At 41.0% G+C, this 20,050-nt stretch overlaps 1 protein-coding gene across 2 annotated transcripts in view; it reads right to left on the bottom strand.

The window, feature by feature from the left end:
* Nucleotides 1-20,050, bottom strand: part of LOC139260324 (adhesion G protein-coupled receptor A3) — an 841,088-nt gene that overhangs the window by 491,924 nt on the left and 329,114 nt on the right. For both annotated transcript variants that reach the window (XM_070876798.1, XM_070876800.1), the window contains exon 3: nt 235-306. In XM_070876798.1, coding sequence (XP_070732899.1) covers nt 235-306 — 72 coding nt within the window. The remainder of the gene's footprint in view (nt 1-234; nt 307-20,050) is intronic.

Here is a 20,050-nt window from a genome sequence, read left to right as displayed (position 1 = left end):
AAAAGAACATTTTATTTTGCCTGATTGACTCTCAATAAAAATAACACTGAACAATATTTTTGCAGTGAATAATGTCAAAACATATCAATTATTTTAAGAGTGTAATAATGTAATATTCCTCCTCAGAAATGTGGGCTTTGTTACCTCTTAATGCTTTACCCCAAGGCCCCTAACAAGGTAGGGATTTAACTACTGCAACAGGGCTGAGGCAATTCAATTAGAATGAATACTTACAGTCGCTTCAGTTCGGAAAGCCCATAGAGAGCCCCAGGCTCAATGTTGCTAATCAAGTTATTCTTCAAATCCCTAGAGAAACCAAAGGAGAATGAAAAATTAATTATAGGTTGATGAGCTGTTTTCTTAAAGTAATGAGTGAAATGTAGTGGTTTAAATTAAATGCTATGTTTGTCTTCACAGCAGCAATGAAGAATTTGTTTTGTGCCTTCCTTACGAATTTAGAGATAAGAAAAATACAAGTTTTCTTATTCAATTTAAAAATCTTCAAAATATCTTGTACTATAAACTTACAGTACAACAGCCAGTTTGATGTACTGTTGTTAATACTAGGGTTTAGCATTTGGGCTTGGGATTCAGCTGCGGCAGGCCAAAAATTCAGCCTGAAGGCAAAGCAATAAAACCAAAGCCATGGCAACATCATTACTCAACTGCCTAATATCGGGTACCAATGCTGGACTAGGTGGGATTGAGTGTGTGCTCACCTCCAGACTGCTACAAATTATTTGTGCAGCTTGGATGGATTGATGTGCCTTGGGCCAGTTTCCTATATTAAAGGCGCTATATAAATGTAAGTTGTTGGTGTTGTTACAATGCATCACTATAGGCTGTTCTGGATCATGCACAACCTACTGATGAAGGAGAGCCAAGAAATATAAGTACATCTGCCACTAGACTCCTAGAGATTGGAAGCACATCCCTCAAGTACGATGCTTCCTCACAACACTTTGAAAACTGGACAGATTAAACCATGCAAAAGAAACTGTTTCTTTGGGGGAGGGGGATTAACTCACTTGGTTCTGGAACAGCTAAGTATCATTTCTGTTACTGATGTTATAATATCACACAAAGGCGACAGATTATTTTTTATAACATGAATAAGAATTTAGTGACTTGACTGAGGGAACTACATTGCATGGTTGTAAACCAAATATTTGCTTAAAACTTTACAGGGGTAATGATACGCATTCAAAACTGCTTACAGTTTACTCCACTCCTGGGAATCACTTTTACAATGTACTCATGTTTTTGTCAGTCATCAGCGATGAAGGTTTCCTTATTCACAGAATAAACTCTCTCCACCTCCCCCATTGCATGTCATTTATTACATTTGATTTCACACTCAGCTCCCAGTGGATTTCTTTATACACTTAAATATAGATTTTTTTTTTAAAAAGGATCCACATTTGTTGGATGACCTGTTTGATGACAACACATTAAAAAGCTTAGAAAATGTATTATTCAAAATGGAAAATATGAATTTTAATAACTGAAGTATTCATCAGCCATGAAATTATATTATAAAATACTATGTACGAACAATTAATGCATTCAATTTAAATTGCTCTCTCCACTATTTTCATAGAGGTGATAATCCACTTATTTTGAATACGTTATTACTTCCACTAAAATAGCAGAGAAGCATTTCAGATAGGTCATTAGTTGTTGGCACCTATTATTCCAGTGTAATTTGAAGATCATTGGTTCCTTAATGTTAAGCCAGCTATGTAATGTGTTAATTTCCATGTCTGTATGCCTTTGTGTGTGTGTATTACTATCTTACATGTCCTACTTCTTTGTCTGACAAACTAAAGTCTGTAACATAACAAACAGCTTATTGAGACTGTAGGGGACTTCCCATTTAGAATCCAAAGATTCAGACAGTTGGTTGTAACTATATGACTGGTTATAACAATTTAATCCATCAGCCAAATGACCAAATAAAGTCTGTTGCAGGTTCAGCTGGTGCAGTGTATGGTTACCAGTATAATATGATATTTATACAACATCTGGACTGCAATATAGTCAATTTCGTTCAGATAAATACCATGCGGCATGTTGTCCTTTAAAAAACGGCTACTTTTGACCACATTTCATTTGGCAGTAATTGCTTCTGGTTCATGACAATATGGACTGAATACTATTATATTGTTGAAATCACACAATTATGCACATCACACTTCAAGACACAGATGCAGCTATGTGACTCTCAAAGAACCCAAAGGATATCCATCTCCTCTCCTTTCCCATTAGTAGTACCATGCGGTATTCGCAGCATATTGCAACCAAGCTCATGGTCTACAGGGCTGTAGTAATAACTGCCCTCCTGTATGGCTCAGAGACATGGGCCATGTACAGTAGACACCTCAAGTTGCTGGAGAAATATCACCAACGATGTCTCCGCAAGATCCTACAAATACCCTGGGAGGACAGGCGCACCAACATCAGCGTCCTCACTCAGGCTAACATCCCCAGCATTGAAGCACTGACCAGACTCGATCAGCTCCGCTGGGCAGGCCACATAGTCCGCATCCCAAAGCAAGTGCTCTACTCGGAACTCCTTCATGGCAAGCGAGCCAAAGGTGGGCAATGGAAACGCTATAAGGACACCCTCAAAGCCTTTCTGATAAAGTGCAACATCCCCACTAACACCTGGGAGTCCCTGGCCCAAGACCGCCCGAAGTGGAGGAAGTGCATCTGAGAGGGTGCTGAGCACCTTGAGTCTCAATGCCAAGAGCATGCAGAAATCAAGCACAGTCAGCGGAAAGAGCTTGCGGCAAATCAGTCCCATCCACCCCTTCCCTCAACAACTATCTGTCCCACCTGTGACAGAGCCTGTGGCTCTCGTATTGGACTGTTCAGCCACCAAGAACTCACTTCAGGAGTGGAAGCAAGTCTTCCTCGATTCCGAGGGACTGCCTACGATGAACGGCAGGTAATGGCTGAGTTGGTGCCACTGGAGTTTGAATATATTTGAGGAGGGACACTAGATTCACCCCAATACAATTTGCACCACTTTGCTATGCAATTTATCTCAAATTTTAAAATTCCACTTGCATAGTTCGACTGCAATCAATCAAGGTTTTAATATGGCATTAATGTTAAGCTATTACTTCACCAATGGAGGGAGAAAAATAGCTCCTGAGCCATACAAGTCCTTTATCTCCCAGCTCCTCAATGAAATTGCAATATGCAAAACAAGGTCTGTGAACCTGCATAGCACTGAAATGATGCAATGTTATTTATCAGTGCAGAACAATGTTTTGTAGCGTTAAATGAAATATTGCTTTAAAGGCCATTCAACACCAAAAGCGCAGTGGATCAGTGTGGGTTACGCTGCATTTTTAAAAAAAGTTTTGCCCTATTTGTCTGAGGGCAAGCCACATGACAATATAATGCATACTGATCATAGTAAACATCTATCTTTCAAAAAAAAACAATAAAACTCAGTTATACTTTGTGAATTAAAAAGTGTGTTATTTTCCTTTACTGGCATCACAATCACCCGGTCCATCCTTTCTGAACATCATTGAACCATTGCCTCAGTCACTAATATTCCTACAGTGTTCACCTCCTCAATAAGCACAGCAGTGCAGTCCTAATGGCATCAGTTGCCCATTACATTTTCTCTCATTTTAAAATCTGGTTTTGTGTTATATCAACTAAAAAGGGCTGTAGATTGAGTTGAAGACTATAATTTTATGTTGGAATTGTGTTAACATTCACAAACCTTGGGAGCTGTGCTCTTGTAGTTTATTATGTTAATGGTTTCTACTCAGTGGAATTGTAGCCTTGAAACTCCATTCACAGTATACATTATTCTATATGATGCAGACACTACAAATACCCAAGTGATTGTGGTGCTACATTTATTTAAGGTGTTTTGTGTATTAACTTTTTCTGAATGCTGATCTGAAATAAGATGCTATGTGATTATAAAATTGAATAAAATAATTAGGAAACCACTGAATAAACTCCATTGGTCTTCAGCCGTATATATTAAGATGAATAGTTGATACTCAAGTAGTGCTTGTACTGCATTACAAATAGTACACACACATAACATTTCACTTGTAGGTTTTCATGAATATATCTGGATAAACATGTCTCTGGGAATGTCTCAGTAATATGTGTACAAAGGTACAGTTTTGTATGGGCATTATAATCTTAAAAAGACAAAGTTAGATGTGCTATCAAGTCCGAAGTACTTGAAATGAAGTATTTTACGTGGTTTTGTAATGGGGGTATGAACTGAAACTCAGTAGCTAGGATTTTCACAGCTAAAGCAATAAAATGAGTATAATCCTGTTGAAATTAAATTTGAATCATGGAATTAGCCTTTGTTTACCTGTAACTGTAGACTCTGTTTATCTTTAAAAGACTTGATCCTTTTCAGCTAAAGGGTGACCACGGCATTAAAACATGATTTAACTCAAGCAAGCTTCCTTTACTATATGTAGAAATTAATTATATCCCATTTTTAAATGTGCATTTGCAAATGCTTTGATCTTTTTCAAGCACTTAGAAACTGCTAAATGGCTCAGTGAATGGCAGAACCATAATGATCAGGAAGATCTTTGGTTCGATCCCCAAAAATGGGGGCTTGCTGTGCGCAATTTGGCTGTTGCATTTCCTACATTACAATAGCACTTCAAAAAATACTTAATTGGCTGTAAAGCACTTTGGGACATCCGGTGGTCGTGAAAGACACTACATAAATGCAAGTCTTTCTTTTTTCTTTCAATCTGAAGTGAATTAGCTTATCTCAGTTGGAATGATGGTAGAAGTGCTATAACTGGCCACAGAGCCTGTGGGCTAAAGAAAGCAAAAACTGATCAGGGTCTCTGCTCCTGCTCACTCTCCGGCTGGAATGCACGTATATGGATTTTGGGTGAGCACAGGATTAGGCTTGATCGTGATGCCGCATGTTGTCAAATAGTCTGCCAACACACACCATCAAGTAATGGCCACATGGGCTAGGAATCAGTCCATACAGAACTATACTCCAGCTAAGAGTCAACTTCTTCAGAAGAGGAGGGGAAAAATAGGAAGTAAAACATAGGTGAGGGGTAACAAAAGGAAAAAAAGTTTGTACTTTGTAACCAATATCACTATAGTCAATACCTCTTGCGTCTTTTCCAGCCAAACACTTACTCTTAATGAAAATTCTCAACAGGAATCCACCCTTCCACTGTTGATAATTGATCCAAACCCAATATGTAGCAGTGAATTGATTTGAAGTCTGATGTACATGTAAACTGTAAAACTGAGTATAGCTTTAAAAAAGGATTGTTATACAGCCGTCAACCCATCTACAAAAAAAATGCCACGTTATTCCATTGATAATTTAAGACTAGGCTATCAACAGGAGATTATGGGTGCCAAGAAAAAACTGGAAAGAGATTCATCAGTAGACACACAGCGACAAAAAAATATTCTAATACAACAGCAAGAGGATAGCTTGGGAGGAAATTAAATATCTAAAGGACCCAAATAAAGTTGATCATATAGTTGAACAGGAAAGCGTTTTTAAACCAGGGTGGACACTAACAACATACCTTCCAATATCAAACAGTGTGTATGCTCTGGGACTTGGATATTAGTGAAGTTGAAGTTCTAAATGGGCCTGAGGGGCTTAAAAGCAACAAATACCCTGGAATAGATGCAAATATACCAGAGGAACTTGAAGAGAGAAGGGAAGAGTTTTGTGAAGTGCTGACAGTCATGGTCAGGGAATCAATATACACTAGGAATGTTCCAATGGACCAGAAACAGGCAAATGTAGTCCCCATGTTCATAAAGGGTGACAAAAGCTAACAAGTAAAAACCCATTCACCCGACTTCAATAATCAGAAAATTAGTGACATCAATAATAAAATACAAGTACCTATATGAAAGTAACCCAATAAAAGATGGATGACACAACTTTAGAAAAAGTAGATCTTGTCTTGGCCAACCTCAGGGAAGGTGACATCTCAAATTAACCCGTGGAAGCCATACGATGTACTGCACTTTGACTTCCAAAAGGTCATTGATAAAAGTGCACAAGAAATTCCTTTACACGTTAAAATTAGTGAGTACAAAGAGTCAGGCATTAACACTGATTAATAACTGGCGATAGGGAAAGAAGTAAGAGACAGTGCTGAGAAGAATTGCAATGGTCGGGGTGTAGGAATGAGGCATTGAGTGGAATGCCCCAGAATTCCATGTTGGAAATACTCCTGTTCCCAATATACTTAAATTACCTGGAATCACCATCTCAATTCAAAGTAGCTAAATAGGTAGATGATTTCAGCTGGAGGGAATTGTGGATACAGAAGAGATAGACAAGATTTTACAAAGAGCTCGGTGTAAATGCTGGGAAATGCTGATATGGGAAGGATACAATGGGTATGGAATGAATATTTACAAGCAGCTCAAAAATCTCCACAGAAAGATAGGGAACTTCAAAATCTGCACGCTGAGAAGCACCTTGGTTAATCAGTGACTAATGGAGTTCAATACGGACAGATGCATGTTGGAAATAATATTAAGTGGCACATGTGCTCCGAGTGAGTTAGAATATAGCAAGGGTATAGCTGAAAAGACCCAAGGGTGTTAGCTCAACATCAAAACGAAACATTTCAGAGGTGATCTTAAGAGGTACAAAACTTACAAGATAGATTAAAATGAGAGAGGCAATTTGGTCCATCTTAATTCATTCACACAAAACAAAAGTTCTGTATTCTTATATCATACTATCTAACCACTTTTATATGATCCTGGGTTTTCATGACCACTCCATTAGAATCATAGAATGGTTACAGCATAGAAGACGGCCATTCGGCCCATCAAGCCCAAGCTGCAAGAGCACCTCGGCGAGTCCCACTCCCCCGCCCTTTCCCCGTAGCCCTGAAAATCTTTTTTCTTTCAGGTACTTAGCAGTCTCTCAATCTCTCTCTGTGACAGATGGAACAGTTGTTGAAGGAAAGGGTGGGTGGGGAGTCTGGTTTGCCATACGCTCCTTCCGCTGCCTGCGCTTGTTTTCTGCATGCTCTCGGCAACAAGACTCGAGATGCTCAGCGTCCTCCCAGATGCTCTTCATCCACTTAAGGCAGTCTTTGGCCAGGGACTCCCAGGTGTCATAGGGGATGTTGCATTTTATCAAGGAGGCTTTGAGGGTGTCCTTGAAATGTTTCCTCTGCCCACCTGGGGCTTGCAAGCCGTGTAGGAGTTCTGAGTAGAGCGCTTGGTTTGGGAGTCTTGTGTCAGGCATGCGAACAATGTGGCCCATCCAACGGAGCTGGTCGAGTGTGGTCAGTGCTTCGATGCTGGGGATGTTGGCCTGATCGAGGACACTAACGTTGGTGCGTCTTTCCTCCCAGGGGATTTGCAGGATCTTGCGGAGACATCGTTGGTGGTAATTCTCCAGCAATTTGAGGTGCCTACTGTATATGGTCCACGTCTCTGAGCCATACAGGAGGGCGGGTATCACTACAGCCCTGTAGACCATAAGCTTGGTGCCAGATTTAAGGGCCTGATCTTCGAACACTCTCTTTCTCAGGCGGCCGAAGGCTCTGCTGGCACACTGGAGGTGGTGTTGGACCTTGTCGTCGATGTCTGCCCTTGCTGATACTAGGCTCCCGAGGTATGGAAAGTGGTCCACGTAGTCTGGGGCTGCGCCGTGGATCTTGATGACTGAGGGGCAGTGCTGCGTGGCGAGGTCAGGTTGCTGGAGGACCTTTGTCTTACAGATGTTTAGTGTAAGGCCTATGCTTTCGTACGCCTCGGTGAAGGTGTTGACTATGACTTGGAGTTCAGCCTCTGAATGTGTGCAGACGCAAGCGTCCTCCACGTACTGTAGCTCAATGGCAGAGGATGGGACTGTCTTGGATCTGGCCTGGAGGCGATGAAGGTTGAACAGGTTCCCACTGGTTCTATAGTTCAGTTCCACTCCAGTGGGGAGCTTGTTGAGTGTGAGGTGGATCGAGAAGAAGGTTATCGCGATGACACAGCCCTGCTTGACCCCGGTCCGGATGTGGATGGATCCGTTGGTCGGGATCACGGCCTGCATGTCATCGTGGAGCAGGCGGAGGATAGTGCCAAACTTTTGGGGGCAGCCGAAATGGAGGACGCTCCATAGTCCTTCGTGGTAAACAGTGTCAAAGGCCTTTGTAAGGTCAAAGAAGGCCATGTACAAGGATTGGTGCCGTTTCCTGCATTTCTCTTGTAATTGTCGCTTCATAAAGATCATGTCCGTTGTACCCCGTAATGGACGAAATCCGCACTGTGACTCCAGGAGGAGCTCCACCACAGGGAGAAGACGGTTGATGAGGATTCTAGCGATGACCTTCCCAGTGGCTGATAACAGCAAATTCCTCTGTAGTTGCCGCAGTCGGACTTGTCCCCTTTTTTAAAGATGGTCACGATTACTGCATCTCTGAGATCTCCTGGCATGTTCTCCTCCTTCCAGATGAGAGAAATGAGTTCATGCATTCATGCCCATAGTGCCTCTGCGGGGATTCCATCCGTTCCCAATGCTTACCGGTGGCGTCCTGGTCTCCCTTCCTCCAATGACGCTGTGGCCTCCCCCCAGCTGCTGGCCCCATTGAACGGCGGCGTCTCTGTCGAGCACGTGGTGTGCAAAATGGCTGTGGTCACTCTGACTGATTTGACCTCTCCTTTGACCATCCCAATACCTGCCCTCAGACAGGCCTCGGTTTTCTCAGATCATCATATTTGTGCTTGCTGCACTCTCCTCTTTCCCCATACCGTTTTATTGCTAATCATTTTCAAATAAGTATCCACTTCCCTTTTAAAAGATTCTGCTTGCACCATTGTTTCACGAAAAAAAAATCTCCTCATCTCTCCTTTCCTCCTTTGGTGATGCTCTTAAATGCTAACTCACTAGTCAGTTACGAACTCACTGACGAATGGGAATAGTTTTCCCTTTTCAACGAGTCAAGGCCCTCCCTAATTTTGAACACCCATTATCAGATCTCCATTTACTCATTCCTGGTCCAGTGAAAAGAATCTGAGATTTACAAAAAAAATCATTACACATGATTGGGAGGACTTGCATTTTAATTTTCTTTTAATAACTGTGTATAAATCTCTGTAGTTTAATGTAATTTTCGAAATAAATAAAAAGTACAGACAGGACCTGGAAATTACTATTGGCAATGATATCACATGAATTCGATGGACATTCCTGTCTGGAGTAAAAATAAAACGGGGAAGGTGGCTCAACCGTGGCTAACAAGGGAAATTAAGGATAGTGTTAAATCCAAGGAAGAGGCATATAAATTGGCCAGAAAAAGCAGCAACCCTGAGGACTGGGAGAAATTTAGAATTCAGCAGTGGAGGACAAAGGGTTTAATTAGGAGGGGAAAAATAGAGTATGAGAGGAGGCTTGCTGGGAACATAAAAACTGACTGCAAAAGCTTCTCTAGATATGTGAAGAGAAAAAGATTAATGAAGACAAATGTAGGACCCTTGCAGTCAGATTCAGGTGAATTTATAATGGGGAACAAAGAAATGGCGGACCAGTTATACAATTACTTTGGTTCTGTCTTCACGAAGGAAGACACAAATAACCTTCCGGAAATACTAGGGGACCGAGGGTCTAGTGAGAAGGAGAAACTGAAGGAAATCCTTATTAGGCGGGAAATTGCATTAGGGAAATTGAAGGCCGATAAATCCCCGGGGCCTGATAGTCTGCATCCCAGAATAATTAAGGAAGTGGTCCTAGAAATAGTGGATGCATTGGTGATCATTTTTCAACAGTCTATCGACTCTGGATCGATTCCTATGGACTGGAGGGTAGCTAATGTAACACCACTTTTTAAGAAGGGAGGGAGAGAGAAGGCAGGTAATTATAGACCGGTTAGCCTGATATCAGTAGTGGAGAAAATGTTGGAATCAATTATTAAAGATGAAATTGCAGCACATTTGGAAAGCAGTGATGGGATCGGTCCAAGTCAGCATGGATTTATGAAAGGAAAATCCTGCTTGACAAATCTTCTGGAATTTTTTGAGGATGTAACTGGTAAAGTGGACAAGGGAGAACCGGTGGATGTGGTGTATTTGGACTTTCAAATGGCTTTTGAAAAGGTCCCACACAAGAGATTGGTGTGCAAAATTAAAGCACATGGTATTGGAGGTAATGTACTGATGTGGGTAGAGAATTGGTTGGCAGACAGGAAGCAGAGAGTCGGGATAAACTGGTCCTTTTCAGAATGGCAGTCAGTGACTAGTGGAGTGCCGCAGGGCTCAGTGCTGGGACCCCCAGCTAGTTACAATATACATTAATGATTTGGATGAGGGAATTAAGTGTAATATCTCCAAGTTTGCAGATGACACTAAGCTGGGTGGTGGTGTGAGCTGTGAGGAGGATGCTAAAAGGCTGCAGGGTGACTTGGACAGGTTAGGTGAGTGGCAGATGCAGTGTAATGTGGATAAATGTGAGGTTATCTACTTTGGTGGCAAAAACACGAAGGCAGAATATTTTCTGAATGACGGAAGATTAGGAAAAGGGGAGGTGCAATGAGACCTGGGTGTCATGGTGCATCAGTCATTGAAAGTTGGCATGCAGGTACAGCAGGCGGTGAAGGCGGCAAATGGTATGTTGGCCTTCATAGCTAGGGAATTTGAGTATAGGAGCAGGGAGGTCTTATTGCAGTTGTACAGGGCCTTTGTGAGGCCTCACCTGGAATATTGTGTTCAGTTTTGTTCTCCTAATCTAAGGAAGAACGTTCTTGCTATTGAGGGAGTGCAGCGAAGGTTCATCAGACTGATTCCCGGGATGGCAGGACTGACATATGAGGAGAGACTGGATTGACTGGGCCTGTATTCACTGGAGTTTAGAAGGATGAGAGAGGATCTCATATAAACATATGAAATTCTGATGGGACTGGACAGGTTAGATGCAGGAAGAATGTTCCCGATGTTGGGGAAGTCCAGAACCAGGGGACATAGTCTAAGGATAAGGGGTAAGCCATTTAGGACTGAGATGAGGAGAAACTTCTTCACTCAGAGACTTGTTAACCTGTGGAATTCCCTACCGCAGAGTGTTTTTGATACCAGTTCATTGGATATATTCAGGAGGGAGTTAGGTATGGTCCTTATGGTCAAGGGGTATGGAGAGAAAGCAGGAAAGGGGTACTGAGGTGAATGATCAGCCATGATCTTCTTGAACGGTGGTGCAGGCTCGAAGGGCCGAATGGCCTACTCCTGCATCTATTTTCTATGTTTCTATGTTTCTATGACATACCATGTTTCTATGACATACCAAGTTCCTCTCTTATCTTAATAAAGGCATTAAATCCCTTATTTTAAATAAAAATGCGGAGAGGTACATTTGATATGAGTACATTAAGTGTTTGCACAATAGCACCGCCAACTGTAACTTCTGGACTATCGTCCCAGATTTCTGGAACAAAATTCAATTTAACTTGCACACAGTGCACAGATTTTAAACTTCCCTATTTTTCCATGGAGATTTTCCTCCTGCTTGGTAAATATTCAGAACTGCATTACTATCATTCTATATCCATTGTATCCTTCCTATATTTCCATTTCCAGTTCATTTCCCAGCATTTACACCAATGTAAAAATATACAAGAAGCTTGGGGTCCTGCAATTTGCTGTTCCTTAACCACTACATAGTGGTTTGCACACCTAACATGAACAAGGAAGAAAGGCATTTGTGTTACTGGTGATTTTTTGCTATAGGTTACACAAAATCTGGAATATCCATGTGCGGATGTGGAGGCTTATGCTTAGTTTTCATCCTTGTTAATCTAGTCATTCTTCTGCCTCACTGTGTTATGACAGAAGTTCAAACTTATAAACAGCTAAGGACCCACTCCAAACAACTTTCTTGAGTTGTTAGGAGGTTTTACTTAGCTGTTGACAGTATTATTTAAAGAAATACACATTTCATTTTACTTACTAATGCATTCCTTTATCAGATGTTCAAATCATGTCATCAGAAAACTAGTTTACAACAGCAGATTTTTAATCACTGGCATAGTATATTGCTTTTCCGTCCTACAGTGTATTTTCGGTAACACAGCACAAGCAATTTAACCTACAAAGATACCAAACATCTGTTTTACTAACTAGTCAAGTTTCTGTCAAACATATATCGCGCAGCTATAGACTAGACCACAGTGAAGACAAAACACAAACGGCATTATAGAAAGGAAAAGCAGGGGTGGTCCCTAGTGGTGAAAGTATGCAATGTTAGAAAATTGATTGTTTCCCAGGATAAGAGCTTGTGCTACAGAACACTGGGGAAGTATTTGCAAATCAACTACTGAAATAACCATTATTTTAAATATAGTTGAGTTCCCCTTTAAATGATCTTGTTTTACATTTCACTGAACACACAAAAGTAGTCAGAAATAGAGTTTTTCCCAGACTGAAAAATTTCTCAAATTTAAATATGTTGGTAGCAATAAAAGGATGAATTGTTCCTGTTTCCATTCAGCATTCATACTTTAGTTGCTGACACAGATGGCCTGTATATTAATAGTTGCTTGCAATATTCCACTAAGGCACAACAAAGTTCATGTGAAGAAAATGACTAAATGATCACAATTAAGAGATTTTGCTGTTCATTTTAAACACCTCCTTTTTGAATGTCAGTCTGAGAGACAACAACTGGTCTCATGTCAGGCAGTCATTGTTGTTCAGAGCTATATAAAGTGATAAGTATTTCACTGGTCACATGTCAAAATTAATTAGCATTTTAAGCATCTTATTTTGCCTCTCTCGTGCTTTAGTCTGATAAATCTTGCTCAGAAGCACCTGCCTCAGTCTATCATACAATTGTAGTACTCTTATAAAGATGGGAAAAAAATAGGCTACAGACCACTGTTTGTCCATAAACTTGGACTTGAACCAAGCAGAATAAAATTACACTACCTCAAATACAGTAATAATGTTTTGGTGGTCAACAACTTGTCAGACTTTTGATTTAAACCTTTGTTGTCAATGAAGAAGCTGGTGCAGTGATGTATGGGGGTTGCATCATATATTTACATAAGTTACAACATTGTGTCTTCTCTATGAGGCAGATTCTTGTGTATATTGTCCATACTTCACCCTGTTACCTATTGAACTATAATGTAATCTACATGTAAAATCATGATCAAATTTGACATTAAGGCTGCAAACAATCTGCTTCAACTGGAGAGAGTGGCTGGGAGAGGGACAGAATTATTGGCAAGGGTACAGAGTTTGTGGCGAGTGCTGAAGACAATGGCTTCCATTTTCCCAATATCTAACTGGAGGAAATGACCAGTTAATCTATATTGGTGATGTTGGTTGAGGGACACTGGGAGAATTCTCCTGCTCTTCTTGGAATTGTGCAACCTGAACAGACAATTGGGCCTCAGTCCTACATCCCGACTCAAAAGACAGGTAACTGGGTATAAATCAGGATTAAAGGAATAACGCAAAAACCTAAAACAGATCATCTGCTCATTTATTTGATTGCTGTTTGTGGGAGCTGGCTGTGTGCAAACTGACTACCAAGTTTCTTGCATTACAACAGTGACTACTCGTTAAAAGTACTTCATTGGTTGTAAAACGCCTTCGGACATCCTGAGATCATGAAAGGCGCTATATAAATGCAAGTCTTTCATTTTCTTTCTTTTTACAAGGCTAGGTTAAGGAAGCTAAATATAATAGCTACAAGGAAACAATATCCATCACTTCTGGAGTCTCCAGCATGAATGCCATATCCTAGGCAAACCAAGTCTGCCACTGAATCTCCTGAATGACCCTTCTGGGCATAAGTGTTTTGAGTGGGTCCGCTAACTGTCACATCTTGCACAAACATTAATTACTGAGTCCCCTGAATGCTGCTCTTCTGGATAAGCAAATCTATTAATGAGACGATGGAATTCAAATTCTGGCACAAGTCAATCATTAATAAATCTCCTGAATTGCATTCCATTTGGACAATTATTTCTGCCATTAACAACTTGAAGAATATTGTGGTGATTTCAGACCATGAGTTTGCCAACTTAACATAGAAGCATGGCTGCTGAGTACATTATTATTGTGATCAAGTTTTTTTTTAATTCTTGTGTTATGTTGACTATTGGTCTGAGAAATAGTCTATTGGTTTTGGCTTACAACAAAGCGTCTACATATACAAGTCTCATGGACTGAACGCTGCATGTCAGCTCCAAATGCCTTAGGCAGTTCTTGCAGAATGCATAAATCATAAAAGTGTGAAATTGGTATTTTGTTTTTATTTGGAATCATTCGAGGCTTTTACCGAGCATGGGGGGGCGGGAAATAGAAGCTTTCCCTTCAAAATTTCATTAAGAATGGAGTGACTGTTGGAGACAGTACCAATTGCACAATATAATCTAACACACACTTACCGTCTGAAATCTCTAAACAAACTTCCTGCTTTTTAAGCAGTGCTCAGCAATATTATTTTCAGATAGATTATTTTTCTATTTACTTCCTCGTGCTATATAAAAATGGAAATGAAGGAAGGCAATCAATGGTCACGATTATTTTCAAAAGTTTATTAACAGCATCCTGACAGATCTGAGTGAATATTACAATACAGGACTTTCAGGTAGTGCATGGAATCAGAAATCAATGAGGCCAAACACTGCAACTGGTTCCCTGTATTGCTCATTTATCATCAGCCATCAGCACCGTCTTTCAAAGTTTTCCATTAAAGCAGAGCTGTAGCTGGAACAATCTCTTTCTAAAAGACGCAAGCTGAGATTTGAGAGACTTAAATAAGACAGACTATGCAGTATATGTATAATTTTCAATTCTCTGAGACTTTGAGGCACTTCTTGTAACCTGTTGGTTCAAGGTGTGTAACAGGGAGTTGGAGAGAGAAATTCTAATAATAATGACTCGGGTGTCTTTTCAGATGTTCTCAAGTCTTTTGAAGTGTCAGTGTGGCGGATCTACAATTTAGTGAGAAAGCCTTCCAGCTTGGGTTTCCTAGCTGTCTATAGCACTTCAATGTTGAATCTCTGATGCTTTCAATTTCCAATATCTCCTCCCCTTCCAAATTCTCTGATCATAATGAAGAAGTGGATAACAATGAGTTCCTCTTCTTCCTCAGCACAATGAGTTCTTTTTCTCCCTCAGTATGAAAATGAGCTCCTCTTTTAAAGACTGAACCATGCTTTTGGATAAGGATGTATCAGTTGTGTCAATGTAAACTTAATATTTGTAAAGTAAAAACATTCTTAAACACAAAAGGGACCACACTATTTTGTTACTTTAAGATATTTTTTTGGTTCACACCTCTTCAACTTTGGTCTGCCTCTTCAGACCTTTGTAGTGAGACACATTTTAATCTGTGGTTTTTTTGTGATCATTTAGATGTTTGACATTCTTTAGCACATATAACTGAATCCTTTTTAAAAAAATGTTTGTACTGTATCAGCCCCGGTATCCAAAATGTTCTTACATTTATTACTCATCATCATCAGAGACTTGCTTCCACTCTAAAAGTGAGTTCTTAGGTGATTGAACAGTCGAATACAGGAATTACAGTCTCTGTCACAGGTGGGACAGACAGTGGTTGAAGGAAAGGGTAGGTGGAGAGTCTGGTTTGCTGCATGCTCCTTCGCTGCCTGTCCTTGTTTTCTGCATGCTCTCGGCTACGAGACTCGAGGTGCTCAGCGCCCTCCCAGATGCTCTTCCGCCATTAGGGAAGTCTTTGGCCAAGGACTCCCAGGTGTCGGTGGGGATGTTGCATTTTATCAAGGAGGCTGTCTTTGAAACATTTGCTCTGCCCACCTGGGGCTCACTTGCCGTATAGGAGTTCCGAGTAGAGTGCTTGCTTTGGGAGTCTTGTATCAGGCATACGAACAATGTGACCCACCCAATGGAGCTGGTCGAGTGTGGTCAGTGTTTCGATGCTGGGGATGTTGGCCTGATCGAGGATGCTAATGTGGTGCATCTGTCCTCCCAGGGGATTTGCAGGATCTTGCAGAGACATCGTTGATGGTATTTCTCCAGCGATTTGAGGTGTCTACTGTATATGCTCCACATCTCTGAACCATACAGGAGGGTGGGTATCACCACAACCCTGTAGTCCATGAGCTTGGTGCCAGATTTGAGGGCCTGATCTTCGAACGCTCTTTTCCTCAGGCGGCCGAAGGCTGCGCTGGCGCATTGGAGGCGGTGTTGAACCTCATCGTCGATGTCTGTCCTTGCTGATAATAGGCTCTCGAGGTATGGAAATTGGTCCGCGTTGTCCAGGCCGCGTAGTGGATCTTGGTGACTGGGTGGGGGGGGGCAGTGCTGTGTAGCGGGATCAGGTTGGCGGAGGACCTTTGCCTTACGGATGTTTAGTTTAAAGCTCATGCTTTTGTACGCCCCGGTGAAGATGTTGACTATGACTTGGAGGTCAGCCTCTGAATGTACGCAGACGCAAGCGTCGTCCGCATACTGTAGTTTGACGACAGAGAGTGGGACGGTCTTGGATCTGGCCTGGAGGCGACGAAGATGGAACAGGTTCCCACTGGTTCTATAGTTTTGTTTCACTCCAGCATGGAGCTTGATGATTGTGAGGTGGACCATTGCAGCGAGGAAGATCGATAAGAGGGTTGGCGCGATGACGCAGCCCTGCTTGACCCCATGGATTGGGTCTGTGGTGGATCCATTGGTCAGAATCGCGGCTTGCATGTCGTCGTGGAGCAGGCAGAGGATAGCGACAAACTTTTGGGGGCAGCCGAAATGGAGGAGAATGCTCCATAGTCTCTCGCGGTTAACAGTGTTAAAGAACACAATGAGCTACACTTCTTCACAAAGACTGGAGTTGGTTCATTTCTCACTCGAGCTGATTGGACACTTCCACTGCACATGCCATTGGATGCTATAGCTAACTGTAGGTTGTTGAAAATAACCATGCATTAATATACAAAATTGCACTCTTACACCTCTGTAGTAATTTCAAACCAGGCGTAATATCACTAAGTGAGCTTTGTTCAGTCTGCAACAGCCTCAGAGATCAACTACTAGAGCAAAAATTACTAAATGCAGTGAAGGTGTTTTCCTATTATTAACTCGCTGTCAACCAGGGGCTATAGCCAAAGAGGTTGGGCCGACACACTGCACCCAAGCCGCCGCTCACCGCTCCTTTTATGGCCCCGACCTGCCGGTGATGTTCCCATGCAGGTCGGGGCCACCACGCTGCTTGCTCCCAGGCCAGCAGGCCCAGGAGAGGCGAGAGTTCTGGGCCCAGAGGTGGCGTGGGCCCAGGGGCAGCACGGGCCAGCCTTCATTGCGATATGTGTGCACACTAGGTCCGTGCAGCAGAGCTTGGTCTCCAGTCATCTTGGTTAACCCTTGCCACTGGATCAAGACCAAGCTCTGTCAAGCCCGTGTGGTGGCTGATGTGCAACGGCCATCACACGTTAAAAGAGTCCATGCACGGGCATCTTCCACCCTTCAATTTGCAGTTCGGGATCTGGAATGTCAGGTCCTTCAATGAAACATCTGTGAACTCATTGAACTCATCCCTTTTTGGCATGGAAGCAAGTCATCCTTGACTCGAAGGACCACCTAAGAAGAAGATAGCCATATAGAAAAGGTATCTATATAATGGTTGATAGTCATACAAATTATTTATTAAATTTCTAAAATGCTTGACTAATTGATATAAAGGGTAATTTGTAAATCGTCCAGATAATCTCAAGTCAACATCTGATCATCCTAATTTGGGACAAAACCATTCTGTAAATTGCACACAGAGAATATATGAGATGATATGTGGAAAAACATAGTGAAATTGGAGAACAAGAGTTATTCGTAGGTTTCTTCATATCTCCTCTCAATTTCTAGAATGTTCTGACTGCAGACATACTGCATTTAGAAATGCTCTTCATAAAATACTTGCAGAACAAATAGAATACACAAATGCCCTGCTGGGTCTCCATTCTTTTGAAAATTGATCACAGATAAATATCGTCAATGGAGCCTTATATGTATTAATTCTTTTACACCTGCATAAAATCTTTTCTGAAGAAAATGTAATTTGCTCACAGAATCATTTTTAAAAGCTTTTACTTATTACTAAACTACTACAGTATCATATTAAAGCCTAATGTTTATTGGTAATCCAGTCAATCAACAAATGAAAGTATTCCAATTGTTCCAACAAGTTTTATTTTGAGGTTCAGGAAAAAAAATCTCTACACACACGTATCATCAAAAAAAAAAATCACCCGTTTGTAAGTGTCTCATTTCACCTGAATCCAGATTATCAATTTCCTAACAGGATGCAATCAGTTAAACTCCAAAAATAATCTGGAAGTTCTCAAGTAATGGCAATTTGTTTATAAGAGAGAATATTTGTCTCCTGATTTCCTGATTACAATTGCTTCGTTTCTGAGTTTAGGCAGAACTAGCTAGAAATATAAATCAGTTCTCCATCTTGATCAAGAAGTCTCTGGGCCCAAGGGCAATGAGACTACAGCTGGACAAACTCAAAGCACTGGGATCATAAAAAGGTTACACCCCTAAGTTTTATTACAACATTTCAGTGATATGGCCTGAGCTGAATTTAGAATCTTGAATTGTTTTTGGCTGTGGCCTATCGAACTAGGGGTGCGCACGGACCCGAGTTGATGATTAAAATATATTATGGCACATGCTAGCTAAACCCAACATTCAGATCCCAATGTTAAATATAGACAGCCTGCACAATTTCTGTTTCTAACTGTGCAAACAAGATCCTTTGTGAGAATTAATGGCAATTGGCCCAAAATATACAAATGCATTCAATGACATCATTGTTTTTTTTAAAGAAATAAGTAAAAGACAATTTGTAAGCAGATATCTTAATTGGAATAATGCCAGAGTCTTGGCCACTTGCAAAGTTTTAATGGAAAACAGAGCTGTGAACTCTTGTCAAGCCAACAGCCTGTCTGAAATACATCTCAAAATCCCCAATCACACATGCATGAAATCATATGAAGCCAATCATAAGCAGAGCACAACATGGATACAAACTGAATTATGTGTTAAAGAGTCTGGGTAACTGCTGTTCAAAACTGTTTATATGAAGCAAATATGCTCGATGTCTAAATGCTTCATATAAAACTAAACATGTAGGCTTAAACATAGATTCACAGCCTCTTAAACTCAAAAACAATTTCAGCAAAAACAGAAATGATAAAGAGAAAAGACTTGATTCTAATTATGCTACAGCTGCACAATATAAGTAACTGTTTTAGGCATCAGAGGCACTTTAAGTCCAGTTCAATTCACTGCCTAAAGTTGGATCTGTAAGTAAGAAACACACAAGTGATCCTTTTCATGATCAATTCAAATTCACGTGTGCTTAACCGGAATCAGTAACCAGGCTCGGTCTGACAGGGGCTCTCTCCTTTATTTGCTAAAGGTTGAAATCCTCACAAGCTGCTTTGAATTTACAGCTCATGAAGCCATAATTGCAGCTCACACCTTTATTCCATCTCCACCCCCACCACGCCCCACCCCACCACACCATCAACAGAATATGTTGCTCCTGAATAAAGTTCCTATTGGAAATTTGAAACACAGAGGAATGAAACAGAAGTAATGAGTGCATTTGCTTTACATTTGTCAGCTGCACTTTATTTTACTTCACACTCTGATTTTCCACAAAATTAAAGGATTTCCTTCCACCAGCTCCTCTTGTTAAAAGCAGAATTCTTGGCAGAGAAATTCTGCTGCTAACAAATAAAGTTTTCAAGGATGTAAGATCAAGTTTCTTTTCCCTATTCTGAAAACTTTCTCTCAATCATAAGTAAGATAAGAAATCCAGTCTTTTAAAATTTCTGGGATAGGATGATGCAGAAATACAAAATAAAAGAGAGTCTGAGGCCAAAATCCATCCTGTAGTACAGCACTGTGATGATGTCTATACACAGATGATCTGAGCCCAAGTTATGTTCCTTAACTGATCTTACATGTGTTAATGGTAGCAGCTGTGCTCCAACCAACTGAATATTAGAATATAATGGAGGGCAACTTCATTTCACTTGGGAAGTACTTTGGATTTTACAAAGTG

The sequence above is a fragment of the Pristiophorus japonicus genome, chromosome 3, assembly GCF_044704955.1.
Source record: "Pristiophorus japonicus isolate sPriJap1 chromosome 3, sPriJap1.hap1, whole genome shotgun sequence".
In the NCBI taxonomy this organism is placed as follows: Eukaryota; Metazoa; Chordata; class Chondrichthyes; family Pristiophoridae; genus Pristiophorus; species Pristiophorus japonicus.
Note: the sequence above shows the minus strand (reverse complement) of the source record. Positions and strands in the feature narration are given on the sequence as shown.